Raw genomic sequence first — 18,484 nt, 5'->3', positions numbered from 1 at the left:
AGAGATTGTGGACATCTCTTAGGTCTCCATCCCTGACAATCTTCAACTCAGTATGGTAGTTCTCCTCTCCCTCTGCCATTGGAGGACCTTGATTTGAACTGTGTTGGTAGATGGGAAGATACAGACACCAAACTACATTCGTTAAAGAGTGCTGTATGATAAAGAAGCCATACCCTAGTGAAGGTGGGGCTTAAATGAATCCACAAGACCCAAGATAAATGATAAACAGGTATTTATTAGGGAAGCACTTACACAGTTAATAGTAGATATTCACTGCAGTCTTCCTGCTCCTGAAGAAGCATTCTCTACTCTTCCAGAGTTCCAACTACTTCCTGTGAGAATGAGCCAACCCTTCCTCTTCCTTGTAAGAGGTCATGTCTGCACACCTGAAGCCATGCCCTTAGGATGCAGCCACCACTGCAAGTCTACTGAGGAAACAAGATGCTACTACACCCCAGTTCTAGAGATAGGCCATAAGTTAGGGGTGGAAATGAGAAAAGGGTGGTCATCTCCGAAGGAGGGACTATTTTCAGTAACTGTGCAAACAGGAGTGATAACTTCAATTTTGACTCATGCTGGTATACAGTCATGTGTCATGTAAGGGCTTTCAGTTACTGTCAGAGTACACACATATGATGGTGATTGTTTTACCTAGTGATGTGGTATGCATCTGTTTATGCAAGCACTATGTGATGTTCAGACAGAAAAACTTCTTCTATCTATCAGCATGTAGCCCTAATCTATTTACATTATTACTGGTTTTTTTTTTTTTTGTTTGTTTGTTTTGTTTTGTTTTGTTTTTGTTTTTTTCAAGACAGGGTTTCTCTGAGTAGCCCTGGCTGTCCTGGAACTCATTCTGTAGTTCAGGCTGTCCTGGAACTCACAGAAATCTGACTGCCTTGCCTCTGCCTCCTCAGTGCTTGGATCAAAGGTGGGTGCTACCACCACCTGGCTCCTAATTCATTTATTGGTAATTACTTAAAAATTAAATAAAATTAATTATTGTTATGTGTGTGTGTGTTTGTGTAGTAAGTGCATATCATGACACACATGTAGAGATGAGAAGTTACAGGAGTCATCTCTGTCCTTATACTGTAGGGCCCAGGAATCAAACTCAGGTCAGCAGGTTTGGTAACAGGCACCTTCACCCACAGAGCCCTTTAAAGATCTTTAATATATATTCAAATCTCTTTATCTTATTTGGTATGTCTTAATATTGTAAGTGGGATACCAGAACTTTAAAGGGAGTTAATTTCATTTATTTATTCAACGTAAGAGTTTCTTGAGGACAGATCAGCCGACACCCTCAGATGGACACATTCCTCAAGGATATTGGTTTGTAAAGTTTTTGCAAAGATTTCAATCATGAGAGAAGGTAACATCTAAGGGGTGTTTCCTAGAGTTGGGAGCAGGCCTCCCCAACTCACTGGAAAACAAGGGCTGATCTAAAGAGCTTCCTGAGGAATATTCAGACTGAAGCTATGAGGACACTGTGTCCCTTCCTCATTCTGAAAATGCCTGGGGCTGAAAAGGTTTTGTTTTGTGGGTTATATATATATATTTTTTTTTTTTAGTAAATAAGACACAGACATTCCACCACATTTGAGAAAAATAATATTATATCTCCTGTGGCTGGGAACCCTCCTAACTTCTCATGAAGAAAGTTTCAGAGAAGCACAGTATGTCTCAGTGCTAGATACAGATTTGCCAGTGCACACCCCTGTGAAGGCCACAGTACCCAGAGAGATCCTCATTATTAAAAACATGAATTACCTCTTTAAAAATAAAATAAAGTAAAACAGAAATCATGTGACTGGCTCAGAAGAAATCAAGGCAGAATTTACAAAGCTTCTTCCCCAATTCCACAAACAAGCCACAGCGTTTTCCCATTTGGACTTTGCCTGTGTTTTAATACTTTCCTTTTTGTAATATCTGGGTAACTTCTGTAGTGCTTCAATCCATACCTCACCTTCTTCAGAAGGCTCCAGATCATTTCCTAGCCCCAAAAAGAAGTGATCTGTGTAGATTGTGCTTTGTCCCAATGCCTCTGACTGCCTTGTTCTCTTAAAAGTAGTGTGCCTGCCCTTGTTTTTGTCGTATTAGGGATTGAACCCAGAATGGCACACACGCGATGTAAGCCCCCTACCACTGAACCATATCCCAAGTTCCCCAAGTTAGAATTGTATCACTCCTAGAATTATAAATAAATCCAAGAGACAGGGCTAATTTCATACAATTTCTCAAAGAAAATGTAGTGTAGGGAGATGGTTCAGTGGGTAAGAAGAACATTTGCTGTTCAAGAAAGAGGACTTTTATACTCATATAAATTTATACTCATATAAAAGCCCAATATGACTTCTTGCCTATATAGCTTCAGGATGTGGAAACCAAGAGTTTGGTGGCCAGTCAGTGTACCACATGCACATGCATACACAATACATACATTATGCACACAAATGTGTAGCATAAAATAATTTATTAGGTGACTTACATTTCAAAAACGATGGTGTAACATATATTATTTGCCACCATAGGAAAATTGCTGTACATGTACACACACTTGTTTTATTGGGAAAAGGTTGACTTTCTCTTGAAATACACACTCATGCACACATCTTGAATGCCTTTTAAATTATCTTCCTATTCCAATAGTCTTGTGTGTATGTGTTTGTGTGTGTTTTTGTGTGTTAGATGTAGGTGTTTGTGTGTGTGTGCATGTGAGTACTGGAGGTCAATACTGAGTGTTGTCTTCAGTAGTGTCCATCTTATTATTTGAAACAGGATCTCTCCCTGAATATGGATATGGCTGTTTTGGCTAGATTGACTGTCCAGCAAACCCCTCAGGATCTTTTGGTCTTTATTCCCCTACACATACTCCTAAGCATTGAGGCTGTAAAATCTAGCTTTTAAGAGAGGTTCTCAGGTATCCTAGGCTAACCTTGATCTCATTATGTAGTCAAAGATATCTATGAATTCCTGATCCCCTTGTCTGTCTACCTTCCAAGTACTGGGAATTTCAGAATACCTAACCAACCCTGGATTTTAACGTGGTTTCTGGGGATCCAAACTTCGGTCCTAATGGCTACCCAGTGCTTGATTACTGTACCATTTTCTAGCCAATCACTGATACACTCTCTTTCTTGAATTGTTATTTATCTTGTCCACGACATAAAAAAGAACTTCCGACTTTCAGAGAGTAAAGGGATTCCATTTCTTTTAAATATTTTATGTTCACTGATACCAGTATCTATGGGCTTCTATAATGGTAAATTCTTTATACTGGATTGTGTATTAAAGCACCTTTCTCAATGAATGCTTCTTAACTATGACACAGATATTAAATCTTACATGATAAATGTATATAATTGCCTTAATTTTTTTTCTAGAATTGTCTATACGTATTTGAGTGGAAAACCATTTGAAGAATACCAAGACAGTACATACTTCGGTCGATTTTTACAATGGAAATGGCTAGAAAGGTAGGTTTTAATTTAATGCTAAATAAAAGTTAACTTTTCACAATACGTACTATTTGCTATTAGTTCGGTTTTCTACCTGTTACAATGCTTCTGGGAATCTTAGGTTGTATGTACTATTTTATATGGAAAACTTTAGCAAGTGGAATATTATATAATTTCTTCTGATTCAGTGGATCCTTTTCTCTTTTTTAAAATAGTAGTTAACTCTCATGGCACATTTAGAAAATAAAACATATTTTGGCTTTATAGTAATGCAATGCAGTTGAAACTTTGCAGTCTAAGCCTCTGATCCGATTCTTGCTAGCTGTGAAGCATTCGGCAAGTAACTTAACCACTATGAACTATAGATCCCTTTTCTATACAGAGATACTCACATCCCTGTCTTAGGGTTTCTATTGCTGTGGACGCCAAGACCATGTCAGCCCTTATAAAGGAAAACATTTAATTGGGGCTGGCTTACAGTTCAGAGGTTTTGTCCATTTTTGTCATGATGGGAAGCATGGCAGCATGCAGGCAGATATGGTGCTGGAGAGGTAGCTGAGAGTGTTTGTTATATCTGGATGGATCATCAGGCAGCAGGTAGAGAGAACGACAGTGGGCCTACTCCAAGTAACACACTTTCTCCACAAGGCTACACCTATTCCAACAAGGCCATATCTCCTAATAGTATCACTCCCTATGAACCTGTGTGTGGTGCTGTATTATTTATGATTTATTAAAGCTTGCCTGAGAGCACAGAAAGCCAAGCTAACCCTAAGCTATAGAGCCAGGCAATGGTAATACACACCTTTAATCCCAGCAGCCATACCAGCTAGCCATAGAGCCAGGCAGTGGTGGCACACACCTTTAATCCTAGGACTCAAGACACAAGCAGATGGGTCTCTGTTAGTTCAAGGCCACACTGCGCTACACGAAACTGATCCAGTCTAAAAGGGAAAACAGCTCACACAAATGTGATCTTAGCACTTGGGAACATGTGCTTTTAATTCCAGCATTTGAAGTATATAAGATAGGCGCAGATATTCAGTCTGGGGCATTTTGGTTTCCAGCCACGTTCAGAGAATTATTAGTCTTCAGCCACTTTGAGGAGATCATAGCAGTCTGCACTGCAGTCTGAGGTTTGGTGGAGACAGCATTGTAGTCCGAGGTTTGATGGAGAGATTTATTCTCCAGTCCTGTTGAGGAGAGGACAGCCCTTTCATCCTGAGGTAGAGGTGAGAAGCTAGTGTCTGGCTACTTTGCTTTTCTAATATTCATCTTGAAGCTTGAACCCCAGTATCAGTCTCTGGGTCTTTTATTATTCATGCTACACCTGTTGGGGCCATTTAATTCGAACCACTACAATACCCCAAGCTGCTTCACTCTTGCTGGGAGATGCATAGCTCAGTGTTTGGTGAACAAAAGAAATGCCACAAAAGTATCAGCTGCTAATAGTACTATTGTGATTATTATTTTTAAAACAACTGTTTCTAAAACTAATAGTTGATATGCACCCCATCCCTTTGAGATCAAGTTTCATTATGTTGTCTGGCTGCCTTGGAACTTGCTGTGTTGACCAGGCTGGCCTTAAACAGAAATCTGCTTACCTCGGCCTCCTGAGTACTGGGATTAAAGGTATGTGACACCACACACAGCATGCATGTGCATATATATATATATATGCGCATATATATATAATACCAAGGGTATGAAGAATACCAAATATATATGCATGCATGCTGGGTGTGGTGGCATAAAGCTTATATTTGAGGTACTTTACTTAAAGGAAAGTGTGCTATATTTATGTAGTTTTCCTCAGCAGCCTTTTGACAAGTTGTAAAGTATGCCAAAGATTGATGTGTGATCTGTAAACATACATATTTTCTAGAATGGGCTGCTTGCATACTCATCTTAAATTAGAGAGGATAATTGAGATTTTCTATATTTTGTGTCATTGACTTTAATACAATTTAAGTGTGCTTGTTTCTGTGAGTAAATTGTTGAGAGCTGTGAATCCTGATTATAGACACCTCTGTCTGGGGCACCGTTTCAGGCAACATGGATCAAGAGATAAGACTAACACCTGCTCTAGGTAGGCTTTTCTATTTTAAAGTAACAGTGCAATGTCAGATCTGATTTTTTTTTTTTTTTTTTTTTTTTTTTGTAATTGTTTAGGCGGCCAGTAACAAAGAACACGTTCAGACATTATAGAGTTCTAGGAAAAGGCGGATTTGGAGAGGTGAGTAACCTGTGCCAGTTATGGTAGTACTTTTGTTAGAAAGGTACCAGTCATCCACACACATGAGCTCAGAAATGTATCAACTTTGCCAACACAGTTAGCTCCTTATTGTGCATTTTGAGAATAGTTTCAGGCAACTTGAAATGAAGGTAGACCTTTTAGCAAAAGATACTTCTGCTTTAGGCTTTAAAACAATAACAACAACAAACACTTCTTATCTTTGTGACCCTACCTTCCATTTTCTATTCTGACAGAGCTATTTTTTCATGCTTGATGTTTAATGTAAGCAGTTTGTCCAGTGGAAAGCATCCGGGTTCCTGACTGGTTCCAAAAGTAGCACAGTGTGGTGAGAAGGGCATGTACTTCATTCACAACTGTGCAAACCCAAGGCCAAGACCCGCTTGCCATTTCTAGTTGTGTGATCTTGGGTCACCATCTCGACTTCATCTTTGGCAGGAGAGTGATTGTCCTGCTTTAGCTTCCTGAGGCTATGGAGCCATTGTGCCTAGCATTGAACTTCTTAGTTTAAAAAAAAAAAAAAAAAACAGGATTATTCATATTTTATATTCTAAACGTTTTGCTTTCATAAGTATCTAAAGACATATCAGGACATATTTAAATAGACTCAGCATAGTCACATCCAAAACCCAGTTCCATTTGCATCTTGATAAAGCACACTGTTTCATTTACTTCACTCCCAGCAGCTACTATTGACAAGAAACTGGGAGTCAGAGGGAGATTCAGCTGAAAACTTCCACTTATTACCCAATGGCGCTGGCTTATCACATGCTGTGTCCAGCCTTTACCGGCGAAGATTATCATAGAGAAAAGAGTTCACTTCATACACGCGCGCACACACACACACACACACACATATACATGTGCATACATACATACAAATGTATATACATAAACCTTTCTCCTCCTCCCTACCCCACCCCACCCCAACCAGGTTTGTGCCTGCCAAGTACGAGCTACAGGAAAAATGTACGCCTGCAAAAAACTAGAAAAAAAGAGAATAAAGAGGAGGAAAAGTGAAGGGATGGCTCTGAATGAAAAAAGAATCTTAGAAAAATTGCACAGTAGATTTGTAGTAAGTATCTTATTTTTGTCATGGTATCAGTTACTTTTCTTGTTGCTGTGATAAATTGCTTGTCTGGGGCCAGGTGGTGATGATGGTGCATGCATTGATTCCAGCGTTTGGGAGGCAGAGACAGGTGGATCTCTGTGAGTTCAAGGACCCCTGGTTGGTCTACAGAGTGGGTTACCGACAGCCAGGGCTACACAGAGAAGCCCTGTCTTGAAAAACAAAAACAACAAAAAACAACAAAACAGTTTTTGTGTCTAAAGGGTTTATTTTGGCGCACTGTTTGAGAAAGGGATACAGTCTATCTATCATGTCAGACAAGGCATGGTATCCAGAGGGTGCTGGTCACATTGTATCTGTATCAGCCAACAGAGATATGAATGCTGGTGTCAGCTTGTTTTCTCCCTTTATTCGGGATGGGACCCCAGCCCCTTGGATGGTACCTCCAATGTTCACGGTAGGGCTTCCCTCAGGTAAACCTTTCTGGAAGCACACTCCCAGACACAGAGGTTTGTTCCTAGGTGATTCTAAAACCTATCAAGGTGACAAACCTTAACCATCACAACCTTCCCTTGTACATTGTTTGACTTAATAGCATTTTGGTCATCAGTCCTGCTGTAAACTCTCATTCAAGTCATGGACTCAGGTGCTGTATTTCTTCACTGAGTTTTGTGGAGTTTTGCTGTCTCTATTGGAAATAATTTCATTTTATAATGATGTGCCTCTTATTCTAGCTTGGTAAGCACAGGGCAGTGCTGATCCTGCTGTTGATTTGTGACTTGTTACCGGTTTTATGCTGTCCACCTTCCCATGCTGTCAAGTCTTCTTCACCCCTGTTATATTCGTGATGACTGCTTTCTTCCCCCTTGTAGTAGCCAAGCTCATGCGTTAGTTGCCTCCTGTTGATCAGCTCTGGCCTGTCAGCATGGTGACTTTGAGGTACTTGAAGGTTCTTTTTCTAGTCCTTCTAAAGTAAGCTCCCTCTCCTCTCTGATCTCAGTCTCTTTTCCATCCTTGGATTTTCTTTCTTCTTTTATTTTTATTTTTATTTTCTGCACCTGAAGTGATTACCACTGGAACTTCAATTACCATACTCCAATTGTAGGATCTTTCAAATTTCACCCTCACCATTGCAGATAAGACCTGAAGGTGGAGTGGTGCGGAACAGAGTAGTGATCTCAGGTTGTAGGCTATGTGTTGTATAGTGTGGTTTCCCTACTCCTACTGAGATATTCCTTGGAGCATCTTTTGAAGTATAAAGAATGGTTAAGACAGAAAATGAGTTGGGCTGTGGTGGGGCACACATTTAATCCCAACACTCAGGAGGCAGAGGCAGGCAATTTCTGTGAGTTCAAGGCCAGCCTGGTCTACAGAGCCAGTTCCAGGACAGCTAAGGCTGTTACACAGAGAAACTCTGCCTCGAAACCTACCTCCCACAAAAAGACAAGATAAATAATGGTTATAAGATTATTCTTAGTGTCAAATTTTATTTCCTTGAAGTCATTTACTTCTTGGTATCAAGGTTATCTGCTTTGTAGAGACAGATGTTCCAAGCCATCACCTCTTCATGGCCAGCATCTGTATTTAGTAGCATGAGCTTTGTGTTTACTATGACAATTTCTCATGGAGTAAAGTGTTAGTCTTCAATAAAATATACTCATCTGAGCTATTTAAACATGTTGTACTATCTCGAAGCATAGAATTCTCAAATTTAGCTTTATGAGAGGGATATAAATAGTTATGGCTTATGACACAACATAATTTTGTTTTGTATTTTTAGCTTCTTGGAAAGAACCTAGACGTACTTCATTTGATCTGTGATTCTGGCTCCTTCCTGTGTATAATGAATCATTGGCAGGTTCTACCCCACTCTTGAGTTGTGGTCCTTCCCACTGCCACCTCATCTATTCCGCAGCACCCTCTCCTGAGTTCCCACCGCTGTCTGCACTTGGCCCTTGCATCTGTTCCCCCCGAAGTGATAATCTGTGGAGGAGTTAAGTTGGTCTACACTTTCCTACATTAACTGTCTTGTGGTCGTTTTCACACTGAGAGTGAAATTGAACTCTGCTCTAGCCTCTTAGGCACTGAGGCACCAGGCTCCCTCAGCCTTTACCTAAAACCCAGCTAATCAAGATGTCCCATCAGGCCTGGGAGCTGGGTACACCCTCTGTCTGGAATATGGCTACCCCCTCTGTTCATCCTTGAATAGCACTGGTTTCTGTTTCTGCATGAGTCACTCTGTGCTTCTCTGTCTGATGTTTGTAGTATAGAAAAGCAGAACCTTTGTGATTTTGTTCACCTCTAGTTCCTGGTACCTGGATCAAGGCCGGCATGATAAATGGTTCTCAGTATTATTTAATATGCATCAAGTGTATGTGAGATGGATATTCATTGACAGGAGGGGAGAGAGTAAGGGTCTTTGTTTCTTGAAGCACGGATGAGAAATACTCTTGCTTAACTCTTGTCTGACATATTCCAGCTGGTGATGAAAGTGGACGGCAGTGATGCTGTGGATATTTCTTCCCGCCCTCCTTACTCTCAACCCTCTCCCCTCTACCTGCAGTACAGTACCTTTACTGTACTAGGGATTAATAAAAAATGTTGACCAAGTTAGATTTATTCCAGAAATGAGAAACAATTATTATAATTTATCACATTACTAGAATAAAGGGGGAAACCATATAGTCATTTTAATAGTTGCTGAGAAAGCTTTTTTTTAAAATCCAGGTCCCATTTATGATTAGGAGAGCTAAGCAAGGCTGTAAACATGGCTCTGCCATTAAAGGCTAAGCCTCCAACCAAAATGTCAAGAGCTCTCAGCAAACTAGCTTTACTTTCTAGCCCGCATCATCTATCGTGTGGTGCTATTGGAATGCCCCCCACCATGTCTAGAACACTCTCACTATCTCTACTTAACATTATTGGAAATTCTAACCAGTGCAACAAAATAAAAGAAAGGAGTTAGGGTTAAATTAGGATTAGAATTAGAGCTAGAGAAAGAAACAAAGGAGTAAAAAAATTGTATTTTTGAATAACATAACTGTTATGTGTAGACATTCTTAGACTTTCTAGTTAATCAACCCAGGATTTAACGACGTGACTACAAGCAGTTAGGTGTGCATGTGTCTGTATTCCTGTATTTCTATCTGTACATATGAGTATATATCAAATACACACCTATGTACATCTTTTTGTTTTGTTTTTATTTATTTGTTTTGAGAGTTTCTCTGTGTAGCTTTGGAACCTGTCCTGGAACTCACTCTGTAGACCAGGCTGGCCTCCAACTCACAGAGACCCAACTACCTCTACTTCTGGAGTGCTAGGATTAAAGATGTACACCACCACTCCTATTTACATTCTTAGAGGCCAGAGGAGGATGTTGCATTACCCTTCAACTTATTTTCTTGAGACAGAGTCTCTGATTTGTTTATTGTTTGTTTTTTTCCAGCTATGCTAGCAGGCCAGTAAGCCTTATCAATCCTTTCTGCCCTCCACCCTAGGACTGGGATCACAGGTATTTGTGGCTATGCCTGTCTCTGCTCACAAGTGCTGGGATTAAAGTCATGTGCCACCACTGCCCAGCATTAGTAACATTTGTAATAGCACCAAGAGCCATCACAGTGTAGGAAAAAGTCCTAAATACAAAAATATGCAACACTTCTACACTTAGAACTGTAAAATGCTATTTTAAGAAATTAAGGAATGCCTTAAAACAGAAAAGAACATGTTCTCAGACTGGGTGATTCAGTGTTGTGAAGATACTGGCTCTCCTCAGTTGTTCTAGAGATTAAATAAATTAAGTATAATCACAACCCAAATCCCAGCAAGGAGAGTTCCTGTGTGCATGTGTACATTTGTGTTTGAAGTGTCATTCAAGACAATAGAAAGGTGAGGAAAAACTTACCAGGGTCTGGAACTGTAGCTCTTGCCTGACAGATAAAAAGCACTAGGTTCAACTAATAGGAAGAGGAGGAAGAGGAGAAGTAATGCTATTTTTGACCAAGTGCATCTGTAATCCCAACTAATCAGGAACCCGAAGCAGGAGGACCATTGATCCCAGGACCTCAGGGCCAACCTGGGCAAACCTCGTTTCTTCAAAAAAGCAAAAGAAAGTGAAAAGCATAAAGGCATTTCACAAAAAAGGCTCCAACTGACTAATAAATTTATGAAAACCTATGAGGAGTATTCATTGCAAATTAAAATCAGAATTAAAATTCAAGACTAGACTCAGCTTATATAGTAAGTTAGGAACCAACCTAGGCTACTTAGTGAAACCAGTCTTCCAAAACTAAGGATTTAGAATATAGTTAAGCATCACGAAACAACAACAAAATGACACAGTCAGAAGCCATTATACCCTGACCATTCTGGCTCAAACCAAAAAGATCAACATCACTAAATGTTGGAGGAATGTGGAGCAGCAAGATCTTGCCAGAACTGCTGAAGGCAGGTGCTCCAGAAGTTCCTAGTGTCACACAGTCAGACCACAGTGTGGAGAAATCAGTATCCACTACTCAATTTCCATGCAGAGCTGCACTGAGCCCTTTGCTCAGTAAAAGTCCAGAGACATGATGTGTGGTATATACTTCTCTGAAACACATAGTGTTTTGGTGTTCTAATTATAAACCTAACAGATTGTTGTTAGCAAATAGAGTAAATCAAGAGTGAACAAGCAGATTTGTGTGTGTGTGTGTGTGTGTGTGTGTCTTTTTTACGATGCTCTTTTCTTTAGGTTAATTTAGCCTACACTTATGAAACCAAGGATGCCTTGTGTTTGGTGCTAACCATTATGAATGGAGGGGATTTGAAGTACCACATTTACAACCTGGGCAACCCTGGCTTTGAGGAGCCGAGAGCTGTGTTCTATGCTGCAGAGCTATGTTGTGGCTTGGAAGATTTACAGAAGGAAAGAATTGTATACAGGTAAGAATGGTGCGACCTGACAGAGCCTGTGAGTATTGAAGCCTGTTCACCTAAGCCCTGACTTCCATTGGGAGCGTCCTCTGGCTCATGCTGTCATGGGATGACAAAAGGGACAACCGGGCGGCCTTGGGTGGCATTTGGAGGGGTGTGGCTTGTTCCTTAAACTGTAGGACACAGTCAGTCAGAAGTGTACCTTGGTTTCCTTCTTAGTTTATCTTTACTCTTCTAAGAAATTGTCCTTTTGAAGCAGAACCTTTTCCCTTAAGCTGATCAGATGTAAGCATGTAAGCATGGGAAAGCCTGTTTCCAGAATTCTGAGATATTTGACAGCTCTGATAAAGACATTCGTAATAGCCCCCCACCCAAAGCCCAACAGAACCAAGTATACTAAAAATGTTTTCTTGCCAGGTGGTGGTGGCGCATGCCTTTAATCCCAGCACTTGGGAGGCAGAGACAGGTGGATCTCTGTCAGTTCAAGGCCAACCTGGCCTACAGAGCAAAGTTCCAAGACAGTCAAGTCTACACAGAAAAGCCCTGTCTCAAAACAAAACAAAACAAAAAACAAAAAAAGTTTTCTTTTTATCTTAGAATTCAGTAAGAAAATCATATTAAGCTTTGTAGTTAGAATTATCTTAGTTCAATCAGTATATTTTAATTTTGAAAATGGTTTCTATTAGATATTGGGATTGTTATACATTGAATCGCATATTGATCACTCTCCCTGTGGACTTTTGGTTTCTCTTCCAGAGATTTACTTGCCAGTCAATCACTAATGAGAATTTCTTTCCTTTAAATTTTTTTTTTTTTTTTTTGTGCATGTTTGCAGAAGCACATGCATAGTGGGCCAATGACAGCTTTGTGTGTCAGTTCTCACCTCTCAGCTTGTTTGAGACAGGGTCTTCCTGTGATAGCTGGCCTGTGAGTTCCTGGGGATTCTCTTGTCTCTGCTTCTCATCTCACCATAGCAACACTGGGATTATAGATGCTACATCCTGTGGCTTTACATGGGTTCTGGGTATTTACACTCAAGTCCTCACGTGCAGCAAGTGTGTTTACCACTGAGCCTCCTCACCAGCATTCTAATGAGAATTCATAACCTGTGTCTTTTTAAAAATATGTAAATTCCAGAGTGATCTATGTATCTCCTGCTCTCTTCTTCTCCACTCAGTTGGTCATCACTTTGCCCTGTAATATCTCCATCAGTCTCTAAATTCGATGGTGAGCAGTTTAGTTCATTTTTTTCTCCTGTCAGTCAACAGACAGAGATTTGAACTGGTGTCCATACTGCCTGTGTTGTCCCAGAGTGTTTTCCAGAAGATCCTGACAAGACATGTTTGAATACAGTTCTGAGCTTATTTCTTCTTCTTCTTCCTCTGGTTTGGGGTCCTTGTTCACCAGGTGTTGAGACCCTGAAGTAGTTAGCTTCCTGCTAACTTTTCCAGCCTTGTTTCCTGATGACCCCCATCAGTATTCTCAGCCCTTGTTGTACAAGTGTATTTGTGGTTCCCAGAACATCTAAGAAGTCTTTATAACTCCAGTCTTGGCAGTGTGCCCCTCTGTGGATGCCATCTTCACTGAAACCCCTTTTCCCATCAATAGGAGGACCTCTGCTTATCTTTCCTGAGTTATTCCAGCAATGTTCTGTTGCTGTGAAGGGACAAAATGAACAAAACAACTCATAAAAGAAAGCACCTAATTGGAGGTGTGCTTACAGCTTCAGAGGTTTAGTTCATTATCATCATAGTGGGGAGCATGGCACTCTGTAGGCTGGTGCTAGAACAGTAGCTGAGAGCTGTATCCTGACCTGGAGGCAGAGAGAGGCTATGCCTAGCATGGGATTTTGAGACCAGTGAATGAAGCACTTCCTCCAACAAGGCCATGCCTCCTAATCCTTCTGTCAAAGAGCTCCACGCCCTGGTGACTTACTCACTCAATATGTGAGTCTGTGGGGGGCACTTTTGATCAGACCACCACATCTTGTCCCTAGCAGCATGAGTGCTGTCCCTCCAGTATCCCAGTAGTGCTATGGAGGGTCACTCTCTTCTAGAGTTGGTCACACCAGACTGTAAGCTTCTCAAGAATCCTGACCTTGTTCATGCTACAGTGCTTGACCTTCAGTTTTTCTCTGCTGTTTCCCACAGACCAGACACTAGCACTGCAGAGGAGTGGATACAGCCCTGCCTTCAGTTACTGAGCAAGGAGGAGGTTATTACCCTGACCATGATTATTTAGAGACCAAGGTGCCACATCTGAATTGAGCATGCCTTGTTTGCTGTTATTTAGAGGTAGAGTCAGGTCACACTTATTTAGGGATCAAATCCAGAGGGCATTAGGTTCTGGGTTACTCTGGAGTAAATCAGGTTTACAAGGGACTTCAGCTGAGACCTACCTGTTTGCCTTCAGCCTCAAGGTGAATTCCTGGGTTGTCTGAAGGAGACTCATTTTCTTAATTTAGTGGTTACTTGGCCTTCATGCAGCACCACAGAGAGGGTTTGATTGGGGCATCCCGTGGGAGCTGGTCTGTGTCTCCCGCCCTCTATATCCACAGTGCTTACCTTCATAGGTGCTTTGAGCGTTTTGTGAATGAATAACTTTGAGCGTCTAAAAGTGACCCTCTCTTCTGTTTAAATACTGGTATGCCTCAAGGAGAAGGTGTTTTGTTTATGTTTAATGTCTTCTTGTCCTGTTTCTAAGGGTTGCCACCTAGCAATTTTTATTAAACCATGTGTCAGAAGAGGTTTAGTCTGTGGTACCACAATCAAGTGCATACACACTAAGAATAGTGTGTAAATTGCCTTCAGGTTGTGTGTATAATATGCATAAGAAACATCAAAAAGACTTTGATGCTTGTATCTTAGTCTATTTCCATTATGCATGTAAAGTATTTTAAAAGTCTGAAATCCAAGAGCACTTTTAGTCTCAAATATTTCAAATAAGGGATACTTAACCTGTAGTAGGAAGTAAACCCATTTTTGGGGTGCTTTCAGCAGCATCTCATTATTTTGGGAAATGGACTCTGTCTGACTAACACCAACTTGCTTTAAAGTTTACTAGATCCAAGTTCCTTAATCAAGGTCATTTAAAACTGGTTTTATATTTAGGAAGTGGTCTCTTGTGCCAGTGTGTTCAAGGCTACTTTCTTTTCTATCAGGTTCAGTATAACTGGATTTATGTTGAGGTCTTTGATCCTCTTGGACTTCAGATTTGTGCATGAATCTATTTGCATTTTCCTACATGTTGACATCTGTTTTTGCCAGCACCATTTGATGAAGATCTTTTTTCCACTGTACAATTTTGGCTTCTTTGTAAAAAACCAAACCAAACCAAAACAAAAAACTAGGTGTTCATAGATGTGTGGATTAGTATCAGGGTCTTCAGTTCAATTCTATTGATCCATGTGTCTGTTTTTATGCCAATATCAAGCTGTGTTTTTTTTTTTTTTTTTTTTTTTATTACTGTAGCGCTATAGTAGAGCTTGAAGTCAGAGATGGTGATGCCTCCAGATGTTCCTGGGTTTTTGTTTTGTTTTGTTTTTTTTTTTTCCATATGAAGTTGAGTATTTTTTTTTTTTTTTGAGGTCTCTGAAGAATTGTGTTGAGATTTTGATGGGGAATGCATTAAATCTGTAGGTTGCTTTTGGCAAGATTGTCATTTTTACTATATTAATCCTACCTATCCAAGAGCATGGAAGATCTTTCCATTTTCTGATAGCGTCTTCAATTTCTTTCTTCAAAGACTTAAAGTTCTCGTTATACAGGTCTTTCACTTGTTTGGTTAGAATTATTCCAAGAATTTTTATGTTATGTGTGGCTATTGTAAAGGGTGATGTTTCTCTGATTTCTTTCTCAGTCCATTTATATGAGAGCTACTGATTTTTTTTTAAGTTAATATTGTATCCTGCCACATTACTGAAGGTGTTTATCAGCTGTAGGAGTTCCTTAGTAGAATCTTGGGGTTCACTTATGTATATTATTATATTATCTACAGATAGTGAAAGTTTGACTTCTTCCCTTCCAATTTATATCTGCTTCATCTCCCTTTGTTGTCTTACTGTTCTAGCTAGAACTTTGAGTACCCTATTGAATAGATATGGAGAGATTGCACAGCCTTGTCTTGTTTCTGATTTTAGTGGAATTGCTTTGAGTTTCTCATTGCCTTTATTATGTTTAGGTATATTCCTTGTATCCCTGATCCATCCAAGACCTTTATCAGGAAGGGGTGTTGGATTTTGTTTTAAGACTTTTTTTAAGCATCTAATGAGATGATCATGTCATTTTTCCTTCAGTTTATTTATATGGTGAATTACATTGACAGATTTTCATATGTTGAACTATCCCTGCATCTCTGGGATAAAGCCTACTTGATCATGGTGGATGATTATTTTTGATATGTTTTGCATCTGGTTTGCCAGTATTTTACTGAGCTTTTTTTTTTTTTTTTTTTTTTTTTTTTGTGTCAGTGTTCATGAGGGAAATTGATCTGTAATTTTCTTTTTTAGTTGTATCTTTGTGTAATTTGGGTCTCAGGTAACTGTAGCCTCATAAAAAGAGTTTGGCAATGTTCCTTCTGTTCCTATTGTGTGGAACAATTTGAGGAGTATTGGTATTAGCTCTTCTTTGAATTTCTGGTAGAATTCTGCACTGAAACTGTCTGGCCCTGAACCTGTTTTTGGTTGGGACACTTTTGATGAGTGCTTCTATTTCCTTGGCGGGTTATAGGTCTATTTAAATTGTTATTTGGCCTTGATTTAATTTTGGTATGTGGTACCTATCCAGAAAATAGTCCATTTCCTCTCAGTTTTCTAAGAGTCTGTGCTACTGGTGCTGTATTTAGGAAAGAATTTGGCTTACACTTCTAACTCACAGTCCATAACTGACAGAAGTAAGGGCCAGAACTGAAGCAGAGATTATAGAGAGATGATTTGTAGTAGTACTTTCTCATCGGGACCATCAGCCTGCAAATAACGACATGGAGACTTCTTATTAATTATGAAAGCTAGGCTTTTAGCTTAGGATTTTCCCCAACTAGCTCTTACAACCTTTTGTTTTAAACAGTCTTATTTTACCTACCAATCCCAGTTCCCTCTCCTTCCTGTCCTTCTACTCCTCCTTATCTCCCCACCTTCTATCCACCCCTCAGAGAAGGTGTGGTCTCCCATGGGGAGTCATCAAAGTCTATCACATCATTTGAGGCAGGACCAAGACCCTCTCTCCTGTATCCAGGCTGAGCAAGGTATCCCTCCTTAGGGAATGGGCTCCAAAAAGCCAGTTCATGCACTAGGAATAATTAGTGGTTCCACTTCCAGTGGCCCCATAAACTGCTCAAGTCCCCCAAATGTCACCCATAATCAGGGGGCCTAGTTCTGTCTTATGTTGGTTCCCCAGCTGTCAGTCTGGAGTCAGTGAGTTCCCACTTGCTTAGCTCAGCTATTTCTGTGGATTTCCTCAACCTGATCTTGACCCCTTTGCTCATATTATCACTCCTCCCTCTCTACAACTGGACTCCCAAGAGTTTGGCCCAGTGCTTAGCTGTGGATCTCAGCATTATTGCTTAGATTCTTCATTGGATGTTTAGTAATGTTTAATAGTTGTTTTTTAATTACCCGATGGATAGAAGGGAAAACCAAAAATGCTCACTATTCTTGTACCTAAGAATGAATGCATATGTGCCCACTGGAAAAACAGCCCCTGCCAGGCTGCATGGTTTTCTTACCTGCTGTCTATCCTGGCCCTTCTGCCCTGACAGCAGTGACATTCACCATGAGCATATGGCAGGGACCAGCTCACTGCTGCTGGCAGGGGCTCACTTTGGATCTCTGGGATTTTCCTGTGTTGGTCCTCTGTCTCATCTTGCTGCTATGGCATTATTTCTAGGACATTGTCTCACACTGCTGGCTTCAGATTGTCCTCTTCCTGTGCTCCAGTGATGTGTTCACACATTGACAGAGGTACTTAGGGAAGATGGACTATCCTCAAATTTGGAGTCACGATTAAATCCAAAGTCTTTGAAAATATTTTTTCATGAAATTTTTTTCATGAGACAGAATGAGTGATGTTCATTAAGGACTAGTTGCTTTCCTTACCCCCAGCCTGCATACAGAATCACGAAAATGTTTTTAACTTGTCAGGACTATTCAAAGAAGTTCATTTTATATTTAACATATGTATGATGCTTGCTGAGATGAACTCTTTTCAGTTTCTATAGGAATGCATTACCATGCCTAGCAAATTTTGTAGAATTCTTGAGCTACTTGTAGTTATGTCTGAAGCCTGCAATAGCTCAGATTGCTCACAGAGGGTGGTTTTACTTTCTACCCTTCTAGTTACTGCTTTTAGCCATCAAAATATCTGTGACTGTTTCTTCTCAGTGCCCAGGAACTACAGTACTGACTTCTGAATAAGAATTTTTTTTTTGTTTGTTTGTTTCCTTGTAGAGACCTAAAGCCAGAGAATATCCTCCTGGACGATCATGGTAAGTAAAAAGAGGCTTTTATGCTTAAGTGTAGACCTGTCAGAGAGACACCTACTTGAAAGCTAATATGGTTAGTGCAGACTGGAAACAGTAACTAAAAGAAACTCTTGGGATGTGTTCTTTAATAAAATAAAACAAAACAAAAACAGAAGCCCAAACAGATGCATTTCCATCACCTGTACATAGGTAAAAATTGAGATGTCAGATGTTAATGATGGATGTTTTGAAGTAGGTGAAAATAAACTCAGAGTATTTGCCCTCCTGTTTGTTTATTTTGTTTGTTTTCTGCTATTGACCCATAATTAT

General features: G+C 40.1%; 1 protein-coding gene across 4 annotated transcripts in view; it reads left to right on the top strand.

Annotated features, from left to right (window-relative positions):
- Grk4 (G protein-coupled receptor kinase 4) overlaps positions 1 to 18,484 on the top strand; it is a 64,544-nt gene that overhangs the window by 30,962 nt on the left and 15,098 nt on the right. For 3 of the 4 annotated variants that reach the window (XM_051200235.1, XM_051200234.1, XM_051200233.1), the window contains exons 6-10: positions 3,387 to 3,479; positions 5,634 to 5,697; positions 6,650 to 6,790; positions 11,517 to 11,707; positions 18,141 to 18,178. In XM_051200235.1, the coding sequence (XP_051056192.1) occupies positions 3,387 to 3,479; positions 5,634 to 5,697; positions 6,650 to 6,790; positions 11,517 to 11,707; positions 18,141 to 18,178 (527 nt within the window). The remainder of the gene's footprint in view (positions 1 to 3,386; positions 3,480 to 5,633; positions 5,698 to 6,649; positions 6,791 to 11,516; positions 11,708 to 18,140; positions 18,179 to 18,484) is intronic. The other variant, XM_051200236.1, reaches the window with a different exon arrangement.

This window comes from Phodopus roborovskii, unplaced genomic scaffold (assembly GCF_943737965.1).
Source record: "Phodopus roborovskii unplaced genomic scaffold, PHOROB, whole genome shotgun sequence".
NCBI lineage: Eukaryota > Metazoa > Chordata > Mammalia > Rodentia > Cricetidae > Phodopus > Phodopus roborovskii.
This window is presented reverse-complemented; position numbering and strand designations above follow the sequence as displayed.